We start from the raw sequence: 22326 nt of genomic DNA, 5'->3' as shown, positions 1-22326 counted from the left end.
AGAGTATGACTACCCTATACAAAAGACTGCTAGGATAAATGGCCTTGCATTGAACAGATTTCCACTGTATGAAATAACGAATGGCTGAATTATCTGAACAAAAAAACCTCTGTGAATCTTCCTTTAAACTGGTTATTCCTTAGGAATACATAAATCTTCTTAGGCAGGGCACTCTGCCATCTGTTTGCTCTTGGTTATTTTTGCAGCTCTGGGGGCCAAAGGAAAAAGGGGAAAAATTACTTCTGCTAATAGCAAAACAGAATTTATAGCACCGTTTCAATGCTCAGAAGTAATTTTATTTCAGCAAGCCAGACAAAACACATAACTACACAAACAAAACATAATATTACCTGGGACAGCTCTGGTGGGGGAAAAGCAAGCTATTATCTAATGGTCTTTTCAACAGCTTTTCCCTCTTCATCCAGACAGTGAAGTGTGCTGTCTGAACTAACCAATGGCTTCCAAGCTAGCACTAGGTAAAGCCTTTTTTTTGGTTTTTCTTTTCTTTTTAAAAAATCTTACTGATTAACAGCTTCCTTTCCGTTTCTTCTGCTAATCAAAACTGTAACATAATATTCTTGAAAAATAAGGCACGGTTAAATGTCTGAGGAGCTCCTGTGTAGAATGAAGAAACTCTCTGAAGATACTAGACACTAGAATCTCACAGTGGCCATTTTCTGCCCAGGAAGCAGACATATAAAATCGACAGGGAGGAAAGACAGGGAAGGAGGCAAAGGATGAAGGAACGAAACAGGCTAAGCAGGGCAGAGAGGAAGATACCGAACACAAGCTCTTGGTAAGACACAATTTAAGTAGTAAGGCATCTCTACAGAAATAAACAAAAGTAAAACCAAAACCAACTAAGAAACAACATCAAATCACCTCAGCACAACCTATCCAGCTTTCAGGAAAACTTCAAAACCCCCAACATTTCAAAAAGGGCTAATGTAACCAGCAAAGGGTGCACAGAAACTCCATGACTGGAACAGGTATATGGGAGAATCCACTTCAGGCTCATTGAAACTCCATCCAAACCCACCCCAATCAAAGAACTGATCTTTACTGAAGTATTATCTTGATGGATAACTGTCAGGAATTCAAGCTGAATATGGACTATAAAGCACATTTGCACAGAATCACATTCACCTGTTGTCACACTCACACACAAAACTGCAAATAATTCTAAATTCACAAGTCATGATATGAAGGACAAATCCAGCAGCTACATTGAATATGCCTTTTTTTTTTTTTTTTTTTCCCAAAAGGAAGCTATGATTAAATTTCATATACTGATATTTAAATAAGTAAATGAAGAAACTCTATATATGGTTATATGAATTTCGGAAACAGTAAATATGGCCTATGTTTTCAGAACAGAGTAATTATTTTAAGTGCTCAACTTACAGCATCTTCAAGTCAGAGCAGGTGCACATCTCTTTTTTTAAACCAGTACCACATTAAATATCTGAAATTGCAATCTTAGGAAGTAAGATATTGAAAAGCAACAGCAGCCTCTTAAAAGACGAGTTTTTCTCCTTCCCTCTCTTGCAGTACATACACACAAATATACATACACTTGCTAGTCAACACCCACGTCAAACTGGGTCTGAGCGTTGCTGGAACTGTTCAAAACATTGTACTCATCTACATGCTGTGCAAAAGGGCTCAGCGAAAACATATGAGTTACTGTACAAAACCTGTGAATACCTTAGCCTCATTTCGCTTCACTCCAAACTACCCAACAGGGGTGAACTGAATGAAGAAGGCTATCCCTCTGCCACCAGCCCAGGGCTGGTACCACTAAGCAGATTTACGGAGGAAAGCCACTGCTGAAAGGTTACCCACCATTACCTGTTGAACTGTTCACCATGTTAGGTGCCATGCTGTAAGGAGGAGCCTGTGGGTTCATCAAGCCAGAGCTGTTGTTCATCGGCTGAGTGTAGGGGGAGCTGGATGACATAATACCGCTCTGATTCATCGCAGGAAAATTGCCTTGCCTACAAGAAGAAAGAGCACACAAACGATGTCTCATTACGTACCTCATTGCTGAAGATGCTGTGGTTTGTCACAAGAGTACATCTCCTATTGTTTGCAAATAGCTAAGGAGAAGGCACGCAGTTAGTTCATTTTACCTACATGGGGAGCTTAAAATTAGTCTTGAATTAGTTATCGTATATCTGAGACAGAATTGGACTGAACACAAACTTCAAGAGATGTATACAACGTCTTTATATGTCACAACCAATCAGCAGAAAAATACAACTTATTTATTTATCCTATGAGTAGACAACAACATGATCAGGAGTCAAAGTTAGAACCTAGTGTTGGCATAAAAAAATTCTAGCGTATTGAAATTTTCATCACGTAACAGAAATCCTTACCTGCCATAGCTCCAAAACCAGTGAAATGACCAGAAGAAAAATGGGTACCATAGACTCTGTTTCAGATTTCTGTATCTGATGTTATCGCTTCAAATACAATGTTCATCTTTTGTACAGGCCATCTATGTCCAGTCTTTCAAAAAACCACGTACATACCACACTTTGTTGAAACAAGAAACGTTAGCAGAAGTACTTTAGTTTTGAAAATTAATCACATATCTGTGTAATGCTCTCATAACTGAGACTGAAGTTCGTCTGAAAAACTGCCCTGAATGAAGCCCTTACCTAATTCTCCACATCTTCAGATGTGAAGATCTTCAGACCAAGTATTTTTGAAGGCTAAACCTCATCTGCTCTTCGGTTGTAAGAAGTATCTAAGAACATTTCGTATTTGATTTATCGAATTCTATACATAAACTGAGGCACACGGAAGAAAATAACCCAATCCAAGTAAGCAGAATAACCAGATGTAATGCACAATCCAACTTCAAAAATAACCTTTTATTCTTTTAATCCATAATGCAGTTATCTACCTTTTCTTGGTATAGTTGAAGACTGCACGTATTACGATATGCATATGGATATAGACTTATCTTTGGTACCTTTGGACCTCCAGAGGTCTCTGGTCCAACCTCCTCCTCACGAAAAACAAAGCATTTAATTTCATCCTATAGGTAGGGAAACCTGCACATCCTGCTAGCAAGGACTTTTCATTATTATACAGTATTGACACAAAACAGACAATCCCCAAACCAACAGCCCTGAATAACTTCAATGGCTTCTTGTCTTCTCTAAACTCATGGCAGATTCTTAACTCGGTAGAAACAGATTTTTTTTTTTATGAGGTACAGGAGGAGGACCATTAAAGCACTATTTGGCCTAATTTTTTGTGACACATTGCGAATTTCTTCAAAGGAATAGAGAACGTGTTATCTAAATAAAGCATCTTTTTCCAAGTCAGTTTTGTCCTTTGCTCTCTGAAGACAAACTTTTCTTCACTCTTGCAGAGGCAAAGGCTTTCTTTTGATATGAAGGAGACAACTGCCATACAATGTCATTTCCCTGATGAAGTTTGCAATCAGTAGTGGAGGGAAAAAGACTTAAAATGCACAGTGGTGCAATGCTCCAAGGGAAAATTACAAAGGGAAAAGAGAAGAGCAGGACCATTTGGCAACAACTTAAAAAGATTTCAGTCACACAGTCAAGCTTTTCTTATGTAAATACTGTATCTTAAACACCCTCATCCCCCCCCTTTTTAGCTCAAATTCCTATATTCCAACAAATGCAGTTAACTGAAAATTTCTAAGCTGGGTAAGTGAGATCCTTTCCGTTACTGGGTAAACTTACTAGTGAAGTTGAAGAAAGTGTGCAAGTGCGTTTTTACACTTTAAAAAAGAAGCAACAGATTTTGAAAGGTTCTTCTACGGAGTAAGGCTGACATTGTGGAAAAGACAAAAGTCTCTACAGGTATCTATCTCTCCAATGTCCTTCTTTTGCTTTAAAAATACCCAGGAGATATGCACCTTGCAGGTAAGCTGAAATTGGTCCTTACCTACTAATATTTCAATACTATTACTTCCTACAGCATGTGTACCTTCCAAGCTGTGGGGTTGTTCACTGTCTCAAATTGAGGTACAAACTACTTCATGTTACCCACTATACACATCAATCTCAATTGCAGCTCATGAAAGCATACTGCTGTACAACAGCTTTAAATCAAAAAATAGGAAACTACTTCCAGTTCAGATGGGGAGTGGAAATTAAATAAAAGGAATACATTGGCTTTGGCCAGGACAGCAAGAAAACAAGTCTAAAAAAAATTGCTTCTGTACCCAGAAAGACCTAAATGGCAGAACCTAATTCCGAAATTTCATCTGGCAAGGCAATACCTTTCCCTTTCATCCTCCCATGTAATGCTGCCCTTGGAACAGACACTGCCCTCCATCTCTGGAAAGAGCCCAGCAAGTGAAAAGACTCAGCACCATCCCTGGCAGAACTTTTCGTTCCCCGGTCCCCTATGAAAGCACTGACCGCAGCATGCGTGAGCTAATTCAGTAACACTGAAAGGCGACATCCTGTAAGAGTAAACGTTATTTTATCCCGAGATTGGGTGCAGTACGCAGTACAGAGCTCCTCCACATATTATTCTACTCTATGATGGCTTGGAATGGAAAGTTTCTTTAGGGAGAAATAATCAGGTATTACTTCAGCCTTTAATTTTCACTCCACAGTGGGCCTCCTTTGAGTAAAGACTGCCGACTGTGACAAATTGTGCTGCATCAGTGCTATAATATGAAGTGGAGTCCATTAAGAACTGAGCTGAGATCACCCAACTCATTTTGATTAACCTCCAGGTCACTAAACACTTATAAATATGTTACACAGCAGCTGCTAAACATATTTATATATGCTTAAGGTCACAGCATCATCTGTTGGTTGTTGGAGTTAAGTCAAAAATCTTATGTTTCCTTCTGTGCTGCTTTTAGTAAAGGCATATCCAACACACTATTTAAGAAGTAGTCATCTCAAAGCATACTACCAGACTCTCTCCTACATCTCCCAATTCCCTCCTCCATTTTTCTGGGAGGCTAAATAAAAATCAAGTCTTTTAAAAACAGTCTGCTGTACATGTAGTGACATCTAATGGCAAAAATTCAACTGACTGGCTATGAATTCTATAGCAGAACAAACCCAGTTAAGTGTACAGTTTTACAATATTTACCACATAAAAACCAATGGCTGGGTTGCTTAGGGATGATGCAAGTGACGTTTAGGAATAATAGGAAGAAATTAAGAAAAGAAACACTTACGTTGAGTATAATAAAAAAAGTCTTTATGGAGAGATGCAGCTACCCTCCAAGGGAATGAAGGAAACCCCAATACTTGACACTTCTGCACACAGACAACACATTAGAAAACAGACTGGTCAGAGAAATCCTGCATTACATATGAACTAGATGACCTGTCAGGTAGTCTCCAGTTCTAGCTCCTCCAAACTGTGATCCCAGATCACATATTCTTCCCCATTTAGAAGAAAAACCAGCTGGACCAACACAAATTTAGGATAATGCTACCAATTTAAATATTATACTTATACTACATATTTCTTTTTTCTCCTCTACAGCTACAAGTAGATCTCCAAGTATTCAGCAAACGGAAGAGATTAAAAATGGGAAGGGGGGGAATCTGCTTGCTTTCTGTGGTTTATTTACTCTTTGACAATTTAGTAATTCAGAGCATTTGCATAATGCTAGAGCCAGTTGTTACGCTCGAGGAAAGGTCTGCCACCCAGGGGACCCAGACAGGCTGGAGGAATGTGCTGACAGGAACCTTATGAAAGTCAACAGGGACAAGTGCACGGTCCTGCACCTGGGAAGGACGAGCCCCCTGCAGTGGTGCCGGCTGGGGCTTGACTGGGGGAAGTAGCTTTGCTGAAAAGTCCCTGGGCATCTTGGCAGACAGGGAGCTGAGCATGAGCCAGCAGAGTGCCCTGGCAGCGAAGAGAGCCAACAACATCCTGGGCTGTGTGATCAGGGGCAGAGCCAGGAGATGCAGGGAACTGATCGTCCCCTCCTTACTCGGCACTCATTAGACTACATCTAGAGTATCATGTCCAGTTTTGGATCCTCCAGTAAAGGAAAGATTATGACAAACTGGACTGAGTTTAGCAGAGGACCCCTTAGATGGTCAGGGCTCGAGCACTCACCCTGGAAGGGCTGAAGGGCGAGAGCTAGCTCAGCCTGCGGCAGAGACAGCTTTCGAGAGGAACCTAACAGCAGCCTCCCAGCACCTAAAAGGAGGTCAGCAAGAAGATGAAGCCGGGCTTTTCACAGCAGGGCACGGTGGGAGGATGGGCAAGAGTTAAAACATAGGAAGTTCAGACTGGATGTAAAGAAATCCTTTTCCCAGTGAAAACAGTCAGGCACTAGACCTAGTGGCCTGGAGAGGTTGTCCAATCTCTGTCCTCGCAGGTTTTCAAGACCCAACTGGATAAAGCCCTGAGCTCTCAGCTGAGACTGCTGAGGAAGAGGTTGGACCAGAGACCTCTTGAGGTTCCTTCCAGCCTGAATGACCCTATAGACTGTCAGCTTCACTGTGCTATTGGTAGTCTGGTGTGCTATCAGGTCCAAAATACAACTGGTCAAATTCAAAACATTCCCTTTTAAGAAGGTCCTGTTCTGCCCCTTTGTTTTCCTGCATTTGCAATCTACCCAAAGCTTAATCTGCACTTAATCTCTTTTCTCTGCAAAACAAGCAGCATCAGATCTAATTGTGGCTTCTAAGCTAATGCAGAAGTCCACGTATTTAAAGAGAGGAGATGACAGGCGAGATCTGGTCATTGTTAAAAAGCAGAACAAAGAAATTGTAAGAGCATTGACAATACAAAGGAGCACACGAGTGATTGCAGCTGCTGAGCAGCGTCTCCTATACTGAGATTCCTTCCTTTAGTTGGACCTGAAACCATCAGTAGGTTAGTGCGTTGTCTCCAACTGCTACACAGAAGCCACTTTGCATCCCTTGTGTTTAATACTTGTTGGTATGTGATTTAATACCTCCCTCGGTGTTGCCATCTGATGAAGGTTTTTACTGTCATCTTCCTCAGCTTTGAACAAATTTGAACTAATTACAAAACTGAGTTCAGAGGTAGGTGTGGTTTAGCTATGGACAATGATAAAAGTGGATTATGCTTCTCAGCAGGATAAGAAATGAAGACACAACTTTTCATATGGGAACACATCAAAGCTCAGGTTTTTGCTGTGTGCAGAGGGATGAAGTTGTACAACTTTCCGTGGATTTTCTGGTATGCATCTGACACTTTGTGCTCTCCTCTTGATCTAAACCTGTAATATTGGAGCAAAGCACTTCATGCAGTCAGAAAAAACGATTTAGCTTCTGTAATGAGCCCTGTGGCAGCCTGAGCACAGGGGTGAGTTGAGCACAGAAATGTGCAGGGAACAGAAGAAGGATTCAGAGGTGGAGAGTCTAGAAGGGCTGGAGGTGAGGAGAGTTTGGGGCAGAAAAGATGGAAATGGAGGGGAGAGTAGATGGAAGTGAAGAATGAACAAGGGCTGGGAGCATCCTCACTAGGTGCCAAAGGTTTTTAGGGCAAGGAGAATGACGGGTGCTCTGGAGAAGGGAGATGAAACAGACATGCAGGAGAAGGAGCTGGGAGGAAGGTACGGAGAGCCACTACAAGGTCCCTCCATCATGAACATGGAGCTTCTTAGCCAGGTCTGCCTAAAGGAAGGGCAGAATTCCCAGGGAAGCCTCAAAAGCAGAAGCAGGGTGCTGCCAGAGATGTGCCTTCCTGCAGGTCCTCTGCTCATGGACACTGCTGTGTGGCAGAGCCAGGCTGTGAGGTGGCCACCTGGAGCTGGGTGAGCCCCAGTCCAGCAGCGTGGCACAGCAGGGCGATGCTGAAGGAGCAGTGCTGCAAGGATGGGAGCTGGGATGGGGCACACAGACCAGGTAGGGAAGAGCTGCCACTGAGTCACACCCTCACACATCCTGGTGGCCACAAGCTTGCACCAATTATTACTTAGGCACCTCTGCACCGTGCTTCCTCACACTTCCCACAGCACTCACGTAACGTAGAGATTTCTCCCAGTTATCATGCCCTAGGCACTGGAGCTGAAAAATTATCCTGTTACCGTGACCTGGCCACCTGAGCAATTGGCTGGTGAAAAAATAAAGAAGGCCCACAAGCTCATGGAAGTTTGCCATTTCTGTTCCAGATCTTTAACCTACATCAGTTTTGCAGCGAATGCACTGCAGCACCTCAGGGGAGTAATTTGTGTAAACATTTTAAAAGGAACATTTTTTTTTTTTAATGCTGACACACTGCTAAGGTGGCTACTTGATTACAAACTGTGAAAATGACTGCGTTAGGCTGCACTCACAAATCACAGTGTACTGACCAAATTGCCCTGTGCTTATCTGTGCCAGGTCTGCAGCATGACAATATTTCCTCTCTCTTTTAAATGTCAAAGTATGATTTGGGGGGTTGTTATTTAAACACACTGACCTGCACAATAACCAGAAGTACTTTATTTAAATCTGTCTTGAGCTGGGACTAGCCTTAAGCGCTTATAATCCGTCATACTTTGACACCAAATGGGTTATTATAATGAGAGTAATTCAGGAGTGAGACCCGTGAATGCTTTCTCCCTGGAGAATTTACACATAAACGTGTGCATGCAGATACATATGCTCTTTTGTTACGGATTTTCCTTCTTGCTACATTATGGGCTTCCTTGGAGAACTGAAACCGTTTCTGTTGTCAGGGGACATGGGAGAACTGGAGGAGGGGGAAGACAGCAAGGGAAAATAAACCCCAACATTGTTTACTTTGCTCTGACTGCAAGTTCATCGGTGTATCAGCGCTGTTAGCAAAGGCCAAGAGACACGAAATCTGAATATTGGCTTGAGCATCTACAAAACAGCATTAAAGGCGGTTCCCATGTAAACAAAATTAATAAATTTAACATCACTGTATCTGAAAGCTAAGTATCCCCTCTCATTAGCTGCTACTGTAAGTGTACTAACCCGGATTTACATTTCCTCCTCTGTTCAGTGGGGATGCTCATCACTTGCAATAACAAAGTTTTAAAAAAGCAACCACGAAAGCTGGTGATGTGACAAGTGTCAGGTCTGGCACAAGACTCTTTCCATTCTTCAGGTTAGAAGGAGAAAGAAAATTTTATACTTGTGTGTGCATGCATGCGTGGAAAGGGAAGGCCGAAGCTCTGAAACTCACTGACACTGACAAAATACTAGGAAACATAAATTTTCGAACTGACACTGACAAAAGACTAGGAAACATAAAAACCCGATTTGTACTGGGGTGCGTGTGTGTGTGTCTGCTGACACCAGGCACACAGAACCAACACCAAACTATTCTTCCCAACGACTGAGCCTAAACGGCAATGCTAAAATGGGGAATAATTTTCTAGCATCATAATTATGTGATAATGCACATCACCTTGTAATCCACTGCAGTCTGACTGAGCACACTGCCTGTTATCTTTGTCTGCCTGAACTAAAGATTATTGTGTCAGATACTTTTTGGAAGAATAACAGAAATAGCATTTCTAAATATATTATTTTTCTTCTGATTATGCAAATACTTGTGCCTTTAGCATCATCAGCATTACTTAGATTTCACTAAGAAACAATCAACGAGATAAAAGAAACTTAAAAATTAGTTATTCCTACCAGGCTGATTCATTGCTCAGCCCCTCAGAAAAATGGCCACAAAAACTTATTGTTTGTTCACTTTGTTTACCTGCTATTGTCATCGCATTAACCATTTTTCCAGTGAAAACATCTGCCTGACAGGTTACCTACTTGGTAGTCATTTAAAGCCCAATAAAACACAGGAGTGTCACACCACATCAAACACTGCAAGAGCAACATAAGAGGCACGTGTAATTCATGAGTATTGATGCTAATAACAACACAACTACACAACATCTGTACTGCTGAATGCATGTTGAGATCAGAATAAATCTCCCTATCCCCATTTTGCAGGTAACAAAAACTGAGGAAGAGATCCAAGATTATAATGGTCTAAAATATGGCCAGAGGAATAATATAGTAGTTGAATACAGTGAGGAAAACATAGCAGAAGCCTACAGAAAAATAAATCCTCAACTTCATTTGATCCTAATGATATAAGCGTGTGTGATTGAAAAACATGAAGGCTATTTAGTGAAATACTTTAGGGTTGGTTTATGGGGTTTTTTGTTCTTTGTTTTTTAGGTTGCAGCTACTTAATTTTGTTTTTATAAAGCTCCTTTTGTGCTAATTAAAGTTTATTTGGTCTTAATTTCACAGTGACCACAACATTTTGTCACCAGTCTTCAAACCCACAGGGATTCCCTGAAATGTCTTTGTTGTGCAGCATTCTTACAAGTGCAGCAAGACCTCCATATTTGAATTTATTTGTATAAGAACGAACTAAGCTCTTTGTACTCAGTGCAACCTGTACTGCGTAACTCCAATATAACTCTGCTGTGTAGCAGAAAACACGGGACTACTGAAAAGCAGGCCAAGTCAAATGGTGTGCAATCCCATTGAAGCTCCGCTCTTAGTGACCCCTGCCTACCTTCCTGACAATGTGGATTTAAACAGCAGCTCTAATGGCAGCTGCTTGCATGCTGTCCCCATCAGACATAGTATCTGAGCACTGAGGAGATACATTTCTTAGCCCAAGTGGAGTGTGTGATGGGTAAGAAAGGGCTGCTGTAATCTGTCCGGCAAGCAGGAGCGTGCACGAACTGGGTTTGTAGCAAAAAAAGAAATTTGCCCTGTATGGCATGATGCAGTCAATCTGAACCAGAGTGCCAAGAAGGGTGATTTAGCTTGGTGTGACTTGGTATCAAAATGGGAATGACTCATATGACTCTCTCACTATGCACCTTCTATTTTTGTGCGTGTTTATAAATAGCTGTCGGAAGGCCCTATGAACACTCTCCCAGAATGCTTACTTGAAAGTGGGTAAGAGTCTGTTCCCAGCACACAAACAGCCAGGGAGGTCACCAAAGTGTGGTGCTAAAAAGCTACAGGAAGCTAAGGACACATGGTGTGTTTCACTAATTGAATTTCCTCCAGCGGGGCACTGCCTCGGGAAAGGCTCGACCCCTGGGCTCCCTCCTCTTCCACCTGGCGATGCAGACCTCTTGCCACCTCTCATTGTGTTCCTACCATGTTCAGTCACATCCCTGCATCGTTTTTGAGTACCACTGCAGCCCCACGGAGCTCACTGTGCTGGCAACCAACTGAAAATCTAATAAAATCCTGATCATTTCATGCCAGCTCTTCAGAGTATCTTTGCATAGTAAAATGTCATCTGGCTGACAGCACACTGAATGCAACTGTGCATGTGCAGCAGCACGGCGAGGAAGTTCTCCAAAGGGATTTCCCAACAGACACATTTTCACTTACCTATCTTTGCCCAATAGCCTGGAGCTGTTATATGTTTATCAATATTATTACTACCACTATTATGATCAGTCTCAGCACTTTGGCACTCCAGACAGTTTCACAAAAGCAATGTGGTGCATATGTCAGCGTGGTTTCAGCTGGCTCTTTTCTTCATCTTTGGCTCAGATGATGCCTGAAACCTACTGTGACAACTGCAACAGGTATTTAATGTGTTAGACTGCTGGCATCACTTAAAAAAATCTTATTGCTGTTATGTTACTATTTAATATGATTCTTACAATGTTACTTATATGTCCAGTTGGAACCGATGCTCCCGTCTGAACTCCATCAATAAAGTGAAGGGCTCTTTCCACTCATATTTCCCCAGGTAGCATTGCTAAAAATAAAACTGTTTAATTTTCTCTCAATTATCACCATTGCAAAACAACCTAAAGCCTTAAAACTGCTCTAAAACCTGAAAACCTCCTACCGTTTTTGATGTCTCTCCCTTTCTGTCATAAAAATCTTAGGCTGTTCAATCACAGTCTTGTACTTGCACAACGTATGTGCCAAATCGCACCAAGCAGTCACAGAATTAGCCTTCTTCCTAAGTCCCATTAAACAGATGGCTATTCTGCTGTTTGGTTTTTTTTGTTTGTTTGTTTTTTCTGACTAGTGCTGCGATTTAAACTAGTAGATCTTCTGGCAACAAGACAGTGTGAAAAATCCAGTTTCCTCAACTGAAACATTTCTTGCTACCCAAGAAAGTGTACTCAATCTCAAGTCCTCCCTTATGCTTTACTTTCATACAGTAACAATTAATGAAGTACTGCATTCTTAATGCCCTAAAGGCCACCTTTTGAGGTACAGAATTTCTACGTAACATCTAACTTTGAGGCAGAATGTTAACAAACTACACAGTCCTACACTGCAATTTTGTTTCAAAATAATTAGCACTTCTATAGATGGCAACAGCTCTCCTAAGTAACCAAATCAAGCCAAAAATAATCCTGACACAATAATAATCGAATCAGAAGTGTCTCCAAGACGAACGAAAATTCTCATTCATTACTTTGAAAATCACCCTTCTCTACATACTCCTGCTTTCACAATTTAAGAATGGTTACTCTCCAAAGGAGGGAAGGAGTAGGACTCTTGAGGTCTGTGGTTAATCTCTAATGGCATGAACAGCACACAGCAGTCTACTTGATTGATGAGTAACCAAAAAAAAAAAAAAAAAAAAAAGCCTCCCCAAATCACTAGTTGCCTGCACGAGCTCTGCAGCGTGGTGACATTGAGGGCTCCAAAATGATGGATTTACCTTTTAGTAAAACAAAATTCCAGATAAAAATGTATTTCTCAGTCTCCCACAAGAAATGGTTTTGGTTAGCTCAGCAGGTAAAGTTTCTTCCAATCCTTACACAATTTTATCAGCAATTTTGAGCTGATCTACAAAATGCATCTCCATTAAAAAAAAATATAATCACAAAAGTGTGATTTCCAGCTCTCCCTTTATTATAATAAATACATATAAGCTAAGTCGCACTTCACCCCTCCTAATACATTGTAGAAAAAAGCTGTATGTGGTTCTGCTTTGAAAAGCAAAACATGAGGAAAGGAAGTGCTCTTTTAAGGAAAGAACGAAAAAAAAAATCAGCTTTGACAATTTCTCAAAAAGAGGGAAGAAGCACGGGTCCTTTCAAAGAAAAGTGTATCAATACTGGTTAATAGCTCCCTTAGAAATTACGGTTACAGTAAGAATTAATATTTGGACTTTAACCCCTCAGATCACATAGAAACTTGGCGTAGCGACAAAATATTACACCCGTTATTGAAACACTGCCAGCCTCAGGTGGAGCAAGCACAGCAGCTATTTGGCGTTCACAGAAACACTATACAGTCATCTAGGCCAAGAAGCAATACCACGTCAGCCAGCTGAAACTATACGTGAACTCTTTTCAATTTTGGAAGCCAAATGTAGTTTCTCGGACTGAAATGTACTGCCTGGATATTCAAACACCACTAAAGAGAAACCAAAGCAGGGCTCATTTCAGGGTGATCCATCAGGATCCGTAAAGGAAACCCGAGGTTTGGGAGTGTTTGGAGGAGCGGGGCAGAGGGGAAATGACCAGACACCTTGAGACTAGAGAACTGTGAATGGCCTGAATTTGAACAGGAGTAACTCCTTCCCTGTGGCTGAATGTTAAATAAAAGACCCGGCAGAAAGAGCCTTTCTGTTAGGGGCTTATTTCAAAGGCAACAGATAACATACCCCAGCACTGGCTCCAATTACGGCTACCAGTCCTATCTTAGCCTAGTTTACTTTGGGGATTTCACAGTGGGCAGCCTTTCATCTAGAAGTAGCCTGGTTTGAATAAGCAAAGAAACTTGAATGAGTACTTAACCTTCCTGCACTCCTCTGCACTTCCCAGCAGAGAAGAACAGCACCTCCAAGCTTAAGGGAAAAAGCGAAAACAATGGAAAATATATACTCTCTCCAGGGATTAAAGATGGTAAGTTTTACTGTAGCACTTCAAGTCTTCCTGCTACGTAACCACAGCTTTTAAAATCACAATTAGAATTTTAAACCCAAGTTTCAAGATCAAAAGGGCCAGACTGGAAAATACTGCATAGAAATTGACCGGCTTTAGGATGTAAAACACCTAAAAGAGTTCTGGGTTTTATTTATATTATTATTCTTTTTAAAAAATTTATTCACCACTTCCGCCTCGTTCTTTTTCCTTTTGACATTTTAATGCACCATGTCCATTACGGTATTTCCTCACCAGTACCTTCTAGTCCATCAGCAGTGCTGCATTACCCTGCTGTTGGAGAAAATAATACGGAAAAAGTGCTTTGCTGGCACCAGCGACATGGAATATGAATTATACATACATAGCAGGAGAGAAATGCTGATGGAAGGTTAGTCTGCCTGTATGTGCGCAAGCGTACATGCGCATGTATACACACAGAGAGACTAAAAAGAAGACATATAGAATGCACATTGTAAACTCATTTACACTAACTGTAACTGTTTCTCTATACAATGGAAATTCTCTAGTATTAGTGCAGCTTTCATAGACCAGTTTTAGGACTGAACGAAAACTTACCCAAATTCTTTTGACCTCACCATGACAAGGCTGTAGTATCTAACCAACTGCTAAGCAGTTTAGAACCAGAACCACATTCTATAGTACCTAAAAGTATGTCAAAGCAATGCAACACCACATGTTACTATAGAGACTGAACACCATTTCTCAGGTGGCATGGGGAACGGCAGACGATAATGTAAATATCCACCTCAATTTAGCAACCCAATGACCAGGATTTAAAATGGCCAGAGGTTGCAGATAGCTAAGCTGGATTCCAATTCCTCAGTTTAATAAACTATGTCTAAATTGCCTCCTCTAAAATCAATGACACTGAATTCTAAATTCATTCAATCTATTAAAAAAATTCCTTTAATTTACAAAATTGCAACATGCAATCCTTAGAATCATATTAAGGTACAGTACACTGAGGTCAAAGATGCTGCCTTCAAAGACAGGAATGCTCCTCATGTAGGCACATCAAAACTCATTTTATAGTAATTAGTTCAGGTATTGGCAACGGTAGTTCCACCAGCAAGAGGCTCATTTGAGCATCCAGTTGGATGTGTACTTTACAGCTGGCTAGTACTGAACTACATCTTCCTAAGGCCTCACAGCTAACAGTATGTAAGCCACCTATTTCTCAATTACATTTTTACCTTTACATATACTACAGTTTCAACTGCTAAGAAGACATCTTCAGCGTGACACTGACTGTGGCACAAGAGATGATGAAAATGGATGACAAGCACCTAGCTCCAAAATCGTCTGTTGACTTCAGGTGTCAACCTAGTAATTTTCAGAAGTGCGTACTGGGCACTTACTGTAGGAAACAAAAACTCACAGCCAGTGAACACATAGTCCTGAAAATTTTCAAGTTGGGCCTCTACAAACTGAGGAACTCAAAATTCGCTGCTAAATTTGCTGGTTTTCACATCAACAGGAAAAACGCTATCTCATTTGCTTACAATTGTTTGCTTTTATTGAAGGCTCACTGTGTTACACAGAAATACTTACCTATCACTATAGATACATGTATTGTTGTAAGAACTACAGTGTGATGAAAGACTTTATTTTTGGAGCCACCTGGTCCTCAGAGGCCCCTGCTGGGTTCTAACCTCCAGCAGCAGAACCAGCCCTTGGGGTCTTGGCCAATCCCAGCCTAAGTTATGAAAAGTCTTTCCTTGGAGGTTCAGTGGATATATCAGGTCTTCAACATACAGTCCTTACTAGTCAACGGGTGTGCTGAGACCAAGACAGATATAAAAAGGAAAACAATTTTTTGCAGTTCCTTCACACCGTCTTCCTGAAAATAAGGGGAATTACTATACAGGTTATTAGAGAGTTATTTAGCATTGCCTGCTGTAAAATGTTACCCAGACTGAGCTTAAACGTCCTGTGTAGCCAGCTCAATGAAGAGGTCTTAAAAACACCTTTCTTTTCTTTAACCTGACATGCTAGATATCATTTGGGAAACACTGGCCTGTGTGCACAAGACAGACCAGCACACCGTAAGTTTTTAGGTTACAAGGAAGGTATTATGTAGCTGTAGAAATTAATCTAAGCTTAACACAGAGCAGGCCTCAAAGGTGAGGTCAAAGGCTAATTCAAATGGTGTAAACCTAGTATCCTCCACAGCCACCATTTTTATTTCTACGATTTTATCTTCTCTAATTAAAAGTGTGGTGGTCTGCACTAGGGATGATACCTAGGTATAACTGGCTGACACTCAGATCTTGATCATCCAGCCCTGGTTAACGAACATTGATTTTCTGCCCCAGTGGAAGTGATTTTATTCTGATGCATGCCATTTAAATTCATTTTACACAGCTGCTTAGTGTGGCTTGGCAAGGCAGAGGCAAACCAGCTTTCTATGTCTAAATGAGACTCCTGAGCTGGTAAAGGATAGATCCTGTGGATTAACAGATGAAGGATAAATTTCTCTCCCCTATTGATACTTGGCTACTGATTCAAGGCGATCACAACCAACTTCTGCAGAAATACTGCTGCGTAACCATGACTCTGACACAACCATTCCATTTTCTTAATTCTACATAGAGGGGTGTGTTTTATAGTAATAAAAACCCATCAGTTTTTGAACCCCACAACAGAATCTTATAAACTCAAGACATTCAAAGAAAAGGGCTGGACTCTATTCATGCACTTTGGCACGCAGCAGTGCACATCTTTCCAGTTAGACAAAGCAGTATAGTGCAAGTGCTCTCCCATTTCACTTATTTTTGCTTTTTGAACAGGAGAACCAATAGACTTGTGATCTACTTTTTTGTTTTGCTTCGTACTTTTTCATATGCAGATATATGAATGAGATTATTTAGGAAGAAAACTACCAAACAAGAGCAGCTACAGAAAACTGGTAATTAAAACTTGTTAAAAACCATGAAGGCAGCAGTAATTTGGGTATTACAGACTTCCTATGGAGGTTAAAAACTGAAATAACATGATGGCAGGGAAGCCCATGCAACTTGAAATTCAGGTGAAGCTGGACTTGGTTGTGAGTGGGCAACAGGCTGGGAGCCAGCATAGATACTTTCTCCCAGTGCTGTAATTTATGATATAGTTACAGCAATCACAATGTGAAGGGCCCTGTTGAGAAAATGGTAGCTGCATTTCAGGGTGCATGTTTTGCACTGGATACTTACTGCTCTAAAAATTGTTCTAGTGACTAACTGCAATTTTTCAAACACATGCAAGCTCAATTACAGTGTAATTAAACTTTCTTGAAAATCCTATTAAGAAAAGCTGTCATCACTCCTGCAGTACACCACCTCTCAGAAAGGGATCATACTCTGGGGGTTGCAGCTCACTGCCCAGGCAGCAATGACAATACCACCAAGTTAAGAAAACCAGGTTGCACAGCACTGCTGCAAGACAAGAACACCAACAACGAGGGGAGAAAGATGATGCCTGGGTCAGGGGGAGGGGGGATCTCATTCCTTCACAGTGATGAGGTTCTTCATTTCCCTCTCGGGCACAAGGAAACGGAGCCATGACAAAAGCCGTGCAGGTGAGCGAGTGACATGCAGATTTTCATCGTACTGTCACAGTGGCGTTAGTACAAAGAAAGCAAAAACCTAAAATCCCCTCTACAATGCATTTCACATGATTTTTATATTCCTTTAGCAGCCAGATGGCATGCTCATAAACCTCAAAAAAAATTGCCAAGGTCCCACAGGAAATCCAGTTTACACTCCTTCCTACCTGTACTGGTCAGGCTGGTGCATCAAGGCAGCCTGAGAGTTGCCATAGTTGGGGTGCTGTGAAGAAAACACGGGGCATCTGCCAGCCCCAGACTGGCTGGGATAAGCAAAGGACCTAATGTATGGTGGCCTAAAGCAGAACAAAAGAACAGCCTCTTTGGATTTGCTCTGTATCACAAACAGAAATCACTGTCAAGTACATTCCTTCCATATTGCGCAAGTACAGAGGACTTGCAGGAACAGCCAAAAGCCAATGCTTTCTGCCTTCTCCCCTACAGGTGACTTGATATCAAAGAGGAAAACAGTACGCTTGCAACCCCCTGACATCAGAGGGGTGTGACAGGTTTCACTCAATTTTCAGTTTCTAAAGAGCCCTTTTGCCAGTATTTGCAGTAGAGACTTGATGACTGCTCAGCCCTTCCACAGGTGCTGGATCACTGGAAGGGGCAGTATGCGATGGAAAGGCTCTGAAATCGTGCACTTTTGCTCAGGCAAAGCTAGAAACCAAAAGCAGTTTTACAAAACTGTCTTGGGAGGAAGGGGTGAGATACAAGTGGTAATCATTTAACCTAGTTTTTGATCCAACACCACATACTATGCCCGACGTGTAAGTTAAATCACAATCAAATACTTTCCGCTTAACACAAAGTCTTTTCTTGCTGTAAAGACCAACAAATGCGAGATTTTCCTTTCATTACATGATTATAAAGTAAGTGTTCCTGCAGCTGCAGTGATGGCCTATTTATTTCTTTGTGCCTGACCTATCAGCTTATAGCCTAAACCAGACAGACAGAAGCAGACTTTTGTAAATTCTACTGGACAGGTCTGTTAAAACAACCAATACAAGCTGGTTCACAGATACCTGCTGGAGTACGGTCTATTTTGAGGGAGTGTGGTTCTGTTTTGCTGAACAAGAACATGAAGTACACTAAATTCACTGTTACTGTTTTAAAAGTTTGCTATTGCTTATCACTAGAAGCCACCTGTCTTCCAAACTCGCAAAACAAGAAAGCTACAGATACAGGGACACATTAGCTTGCTATTTCTAGTTTTACATTGTGTCTTGGAATTAGAGCATCTCTAGTGTCCACGAATACTGGTCTTGAATAATAAATACCTGTATGCGTGTATGTACATCTGTGTATGCACATGTGTAAGTAAATGCAAGATGCTTAATACACACACACACACACACATATGCTGACCAGAACAGTGCAACCAGCTTTGAGTAATTCTCAAACGTAATGGAACTTCTTGTAACAGAAAAGATGGTAATACACCAGCAGTTATTTGAGTCCAGGGAAATGTGGAAATTACTTCATCTGAAAAATTTCCCAGAAAACATGATTTCATTGCAAGTATTCAGGCGTCTTAAGAATAACCACAGACAGAAAAGTGCCTTTGCCAAAATACATGCACATCCCGTAGAAGAGAACTGCCATCAGCACTGCTGCTCACAACGTGGGCAGTAAATGGAAGAGTTGACGGGCAGCTTCATAAGCTTCCTTACTCTCTGCGGGGCAAGCTGCCAAGGACATGTTGGCCCTCTCTCTACTGGAGACAAAAAATATATATCCAGCTAATCGATTTCAAGTTGCAGAGGGTTTGTTTTCGACTCCTAATGTCACTGCAACCCTGTGGCTTTTCCTAAAGCCTACAGTGCTGAGAACCAACCTGGAAATGGCAGTCATCTCCATTGTCACAGCTGCTTTTCAAGAGGATAATTCAAACACACAATAGCATGCTTTCCCGTTACATTTCAGGAAAAGTATTCTTCTCACATGCCATCTCCTCCCAGAGATAAGGGCACAGGTAGAACACGTGTAAATGCATATGCATACACATACACAATGCCAGGACTTCAGAAATGACAAGAAAAACATTTCTACTCATTTTAACTCTTTTCACCTGGATGCATACCTGCTCTGAGCGGAGTTTGCAGCAGCCTGCATCACTGCAGCAGCCGCCTCCTGTGCCTTACGGTTCACAGTTGGCATGGGTGGGCCCATCCCGGGGCCTCCCTGCTGAGACATGCCAGGAGAATTGGGGGTCATAGTGCTTATGTTTCCAGGAAATGGTCTGCTCTGCATCCCAGCTGATGGCATCCGTCCCAGGGGCATGGTACCGCAAGGCTGGCTTGGCCCCTGCCCATGCATCTGACTGTTGGCATTTATACCCATGCCGGGTCCTGGGCCACTGTAACTTGTGTTGGGCACGCCGCTGTACGTCGGTGGTCTGGAGTAGTTTCCTGAACAAAATGATAAAAAGCACAGAGAAAAACATTAAACTTTTGTGCAAATATTTCTATATAGGAAGTCAGCAGCTGCAGAACTTACATACGTGAACTAAAGTGAACTGTGCTGGCCTCAAAGTCAGAACAATTTTTTCACCATGAGGACAGACAAGCAGTGGAACAAGCTGCCCAAGGAGATTGTGCAAACTCCCTCCTTGGAGTGTTTACAACATCCTGGTTTCAAGACCCAGTTGGATAAAGCCATGAGTAACCTGCTCTGATCTTGTATCTGACTTCAATCTGAATACAAGGTCAGCCAAGAACAACTCCTGAGCACCCTTCCAACCTGAATGATCCTTTAAGCCTGATTTTCATGTACCCTCAAACATTTTCTGCTCAATGTATGTCATGGGATAACAGCAAATACAGAAAAGCACAGGCTCCAGAGGGTTAACAACATAACACACAGTACAAAACCACCTTATGCAGTAAAGAGATACGTGGCATGTAAGAAACCCATTACATAAGCTCAAGGGAGAATCTTATTTTTGTAATTCATGTTCTCTCTCTTCATCTTTCTGCAATTTCAGCAACAGGCTATTCTCACCGGCTTCTTGCTCCTAACCGTTCTGCCCATTTGTGTCAGAGATGCTTTGTCACGGACAGGTGAGGACGGCTGCTGGGCCCCAAGAAACATTCCCGTTCCTTCCTGCCCTGCCCTGCCTTCCTGGTAAGTTCAAAGTTTGGCTATGCCAGCAGAAGTGGTGGTAGCTTACAGTGTACCTCCTCTGGGAAAACCAGTATTACAAAAGTAATCATCAATAGCAGAAAGATGCTAATATCAACAGGTGCCTTATGGCACAAAAACCTGGCTGACTCCAGTCTACATCGTCACTGGAGCAAACTGCTCTGCTTGCAGCAGCTTAACTCATTTGAGTGCTGATTTTCCTATCATGTTGAAAGTTCAAGAAGAAGCGAGTGTACAGCATTCAGTGTTAGAGAAACAAACCCAAGCAGCATGAGAAAGAGAAAAATAAAGGTAAAGATATGACAGAAAAGTATTTTAGGAAAAGGATCACATTACACTACTTCAGTCATCAGTTTTGACTTGTCTTTATTTCCATCTCATCCAGATTAGTGGAAATACAACCCGTTCCCTCCCTGTGGGATGCCGCAGAGCAGTTTCCTGACTACTCTCAGATATTCCCACGCTCGTTCAAAGGCAGCAGCTCTTGGACTCTTCCTCTGAACGTGGAGATCAGCCACGTCTCTCCTCAGGCCTCAGCTACCAGGCAAAGGAGTTGGTGGCATGCAACTCCTGTTTATATTCAAAATAAATATATTCATCCATCATTTGAATGCACACATAATTAATTCATACACTCCTGCTGCTGTGCTTTGGCTAATCCTCCCTCCTCCCCACCCAGTAACTGACTCACTCTGGTAAAAGTTCTCCTCAGCAAGAATGCGTGAGACCTACGCTTCCCAAGGAAATGAAGCAACAATTCTCTGCTCCTTTAGAAACCAAGTTTCTGCCTGGGGGTCTTTGCAGAAGGATCCCCAATACGTGGCTCAACAGAGATGAAAGGCTCCAGATTCAGCTTTATGCTGATTCAGACAGCACTGTCACTTCTCCTCCTCCTCTAGGCTCGGCTGCTGGCAGCTGACTATTTTCTGTTCAGCAAGCTATTGCCCCTAGCCACAGTTTTGGTTGCTGAGACCTGCTCAAGTATGTGACCAAAAACTGAAGGGTTCACTAGTTTCATACTGCTCTGCTTAGTGTTAAAGGTGTAACACACAACTTAAGATGTTGCTCTGGGTTTCCAGTTGCTTTGTCCAAGAAAGATGTAATGCAGCAAGATGGCACATCTGTGCACTCAAAGATTACGCACAGCCAGTTAACACACTTTATATACATGCTATTAGTAACACGGCTTTCCAAAGTGAAGCAAATTCCCTCCCAAGACTAGCAGACCTGATATCCATAATCACTGGGAGCTACTGTCAGTCCAATTTACATAAAGCCAAATTGTTTTGTCAGTTAGGGTCTATGAAGTATGGTTCAGAAGCATGCTTGGAGGAGCGAACACCAGTGCTAAATACTATTGCTGTTCTGATGTATTTTCAACTGGGACAAAAAAATCTCTCTTCTTTCGCGCTTTGGCTTCTCCAGTGTAAGAATAATACAGAAAAAAAGAGAGGAATCTTCTCCATAAAAACATGTGGCTCAGTTAAAACAGTTCCTAATCATTCATCTCCAGGGATACAAGTCCAAGAGCGCAGGGAAGTGGCATCTTTTCAGTATGGAAAACAAGTTCAAATGTTTTTTCCATGTTTTTTTCCCCCTAAGTGTTTCCTCAATACCTCAAGTACTAGCTATTCTTATACCTTTCCCAGACCACAAAAAAAAAAAAAAAAGGCAAAATAAAAGCCAAACAAAATACAAGAGGAATTGCCAGGAATGAGGAGTGCAATCTTAT

General features: G+C 41.7%; 1 protein-coding gene across 9 annotated transcripts in view; it reads right to left on the bottom strand.

Annotated features, from left to right (window-relative positions):
- Positions 1-22326, bottom strand: part of ARID1B (AT-rich interaction domain 1B) — a 336190-nt gene that overhangs the window by 43168 nt on the left and 270696 nt on the right. For 7 of the 9 annotated variants that reach the window (XM_086461132.1, XM_086461135.1, XM_086461133.1 and 4 more), the window contains 2 exons: positions 19534-19861; positions 1852-1997 (listed from right to left, as the gene is read on the bottom strand). In XM_086461132.1, the coding sequence (XP_086317258.1) occupies positions 1852-1997; positions 19534-19861 (474 nt within the window). Of the gene's footprint in view, positions 1-1845; positions 1998-17614; positions 17744-19533; positions 19862-22326 lie in introns of all 9 variants that reach the window. The other 2 variants (XM_086461131.1, XM_086461129.1) reach the window with 2 other exon arrangements.

Source organism: Leptosomus discolor, chromosome 2 (assembly GCF_034619465.1).
Source record: "Leptosomus discolor isolate bLepDis1 chromosome 2, bLepDis1.hap2, whole genome shotgun sequence".
NCBI classification, from domain to species: domain Eukaryota; kingdom Metazoa; phylum Chordata; class Aves; order Leptosomiformes; family Leptosomidae; genus Leptosomus; species Leptosomus discolor.
The sequence above is the reverse complement of the archived record's forward strand: the minus strand, read 5'-3'. Positions and strand labels throughout refer to the sequence as shown.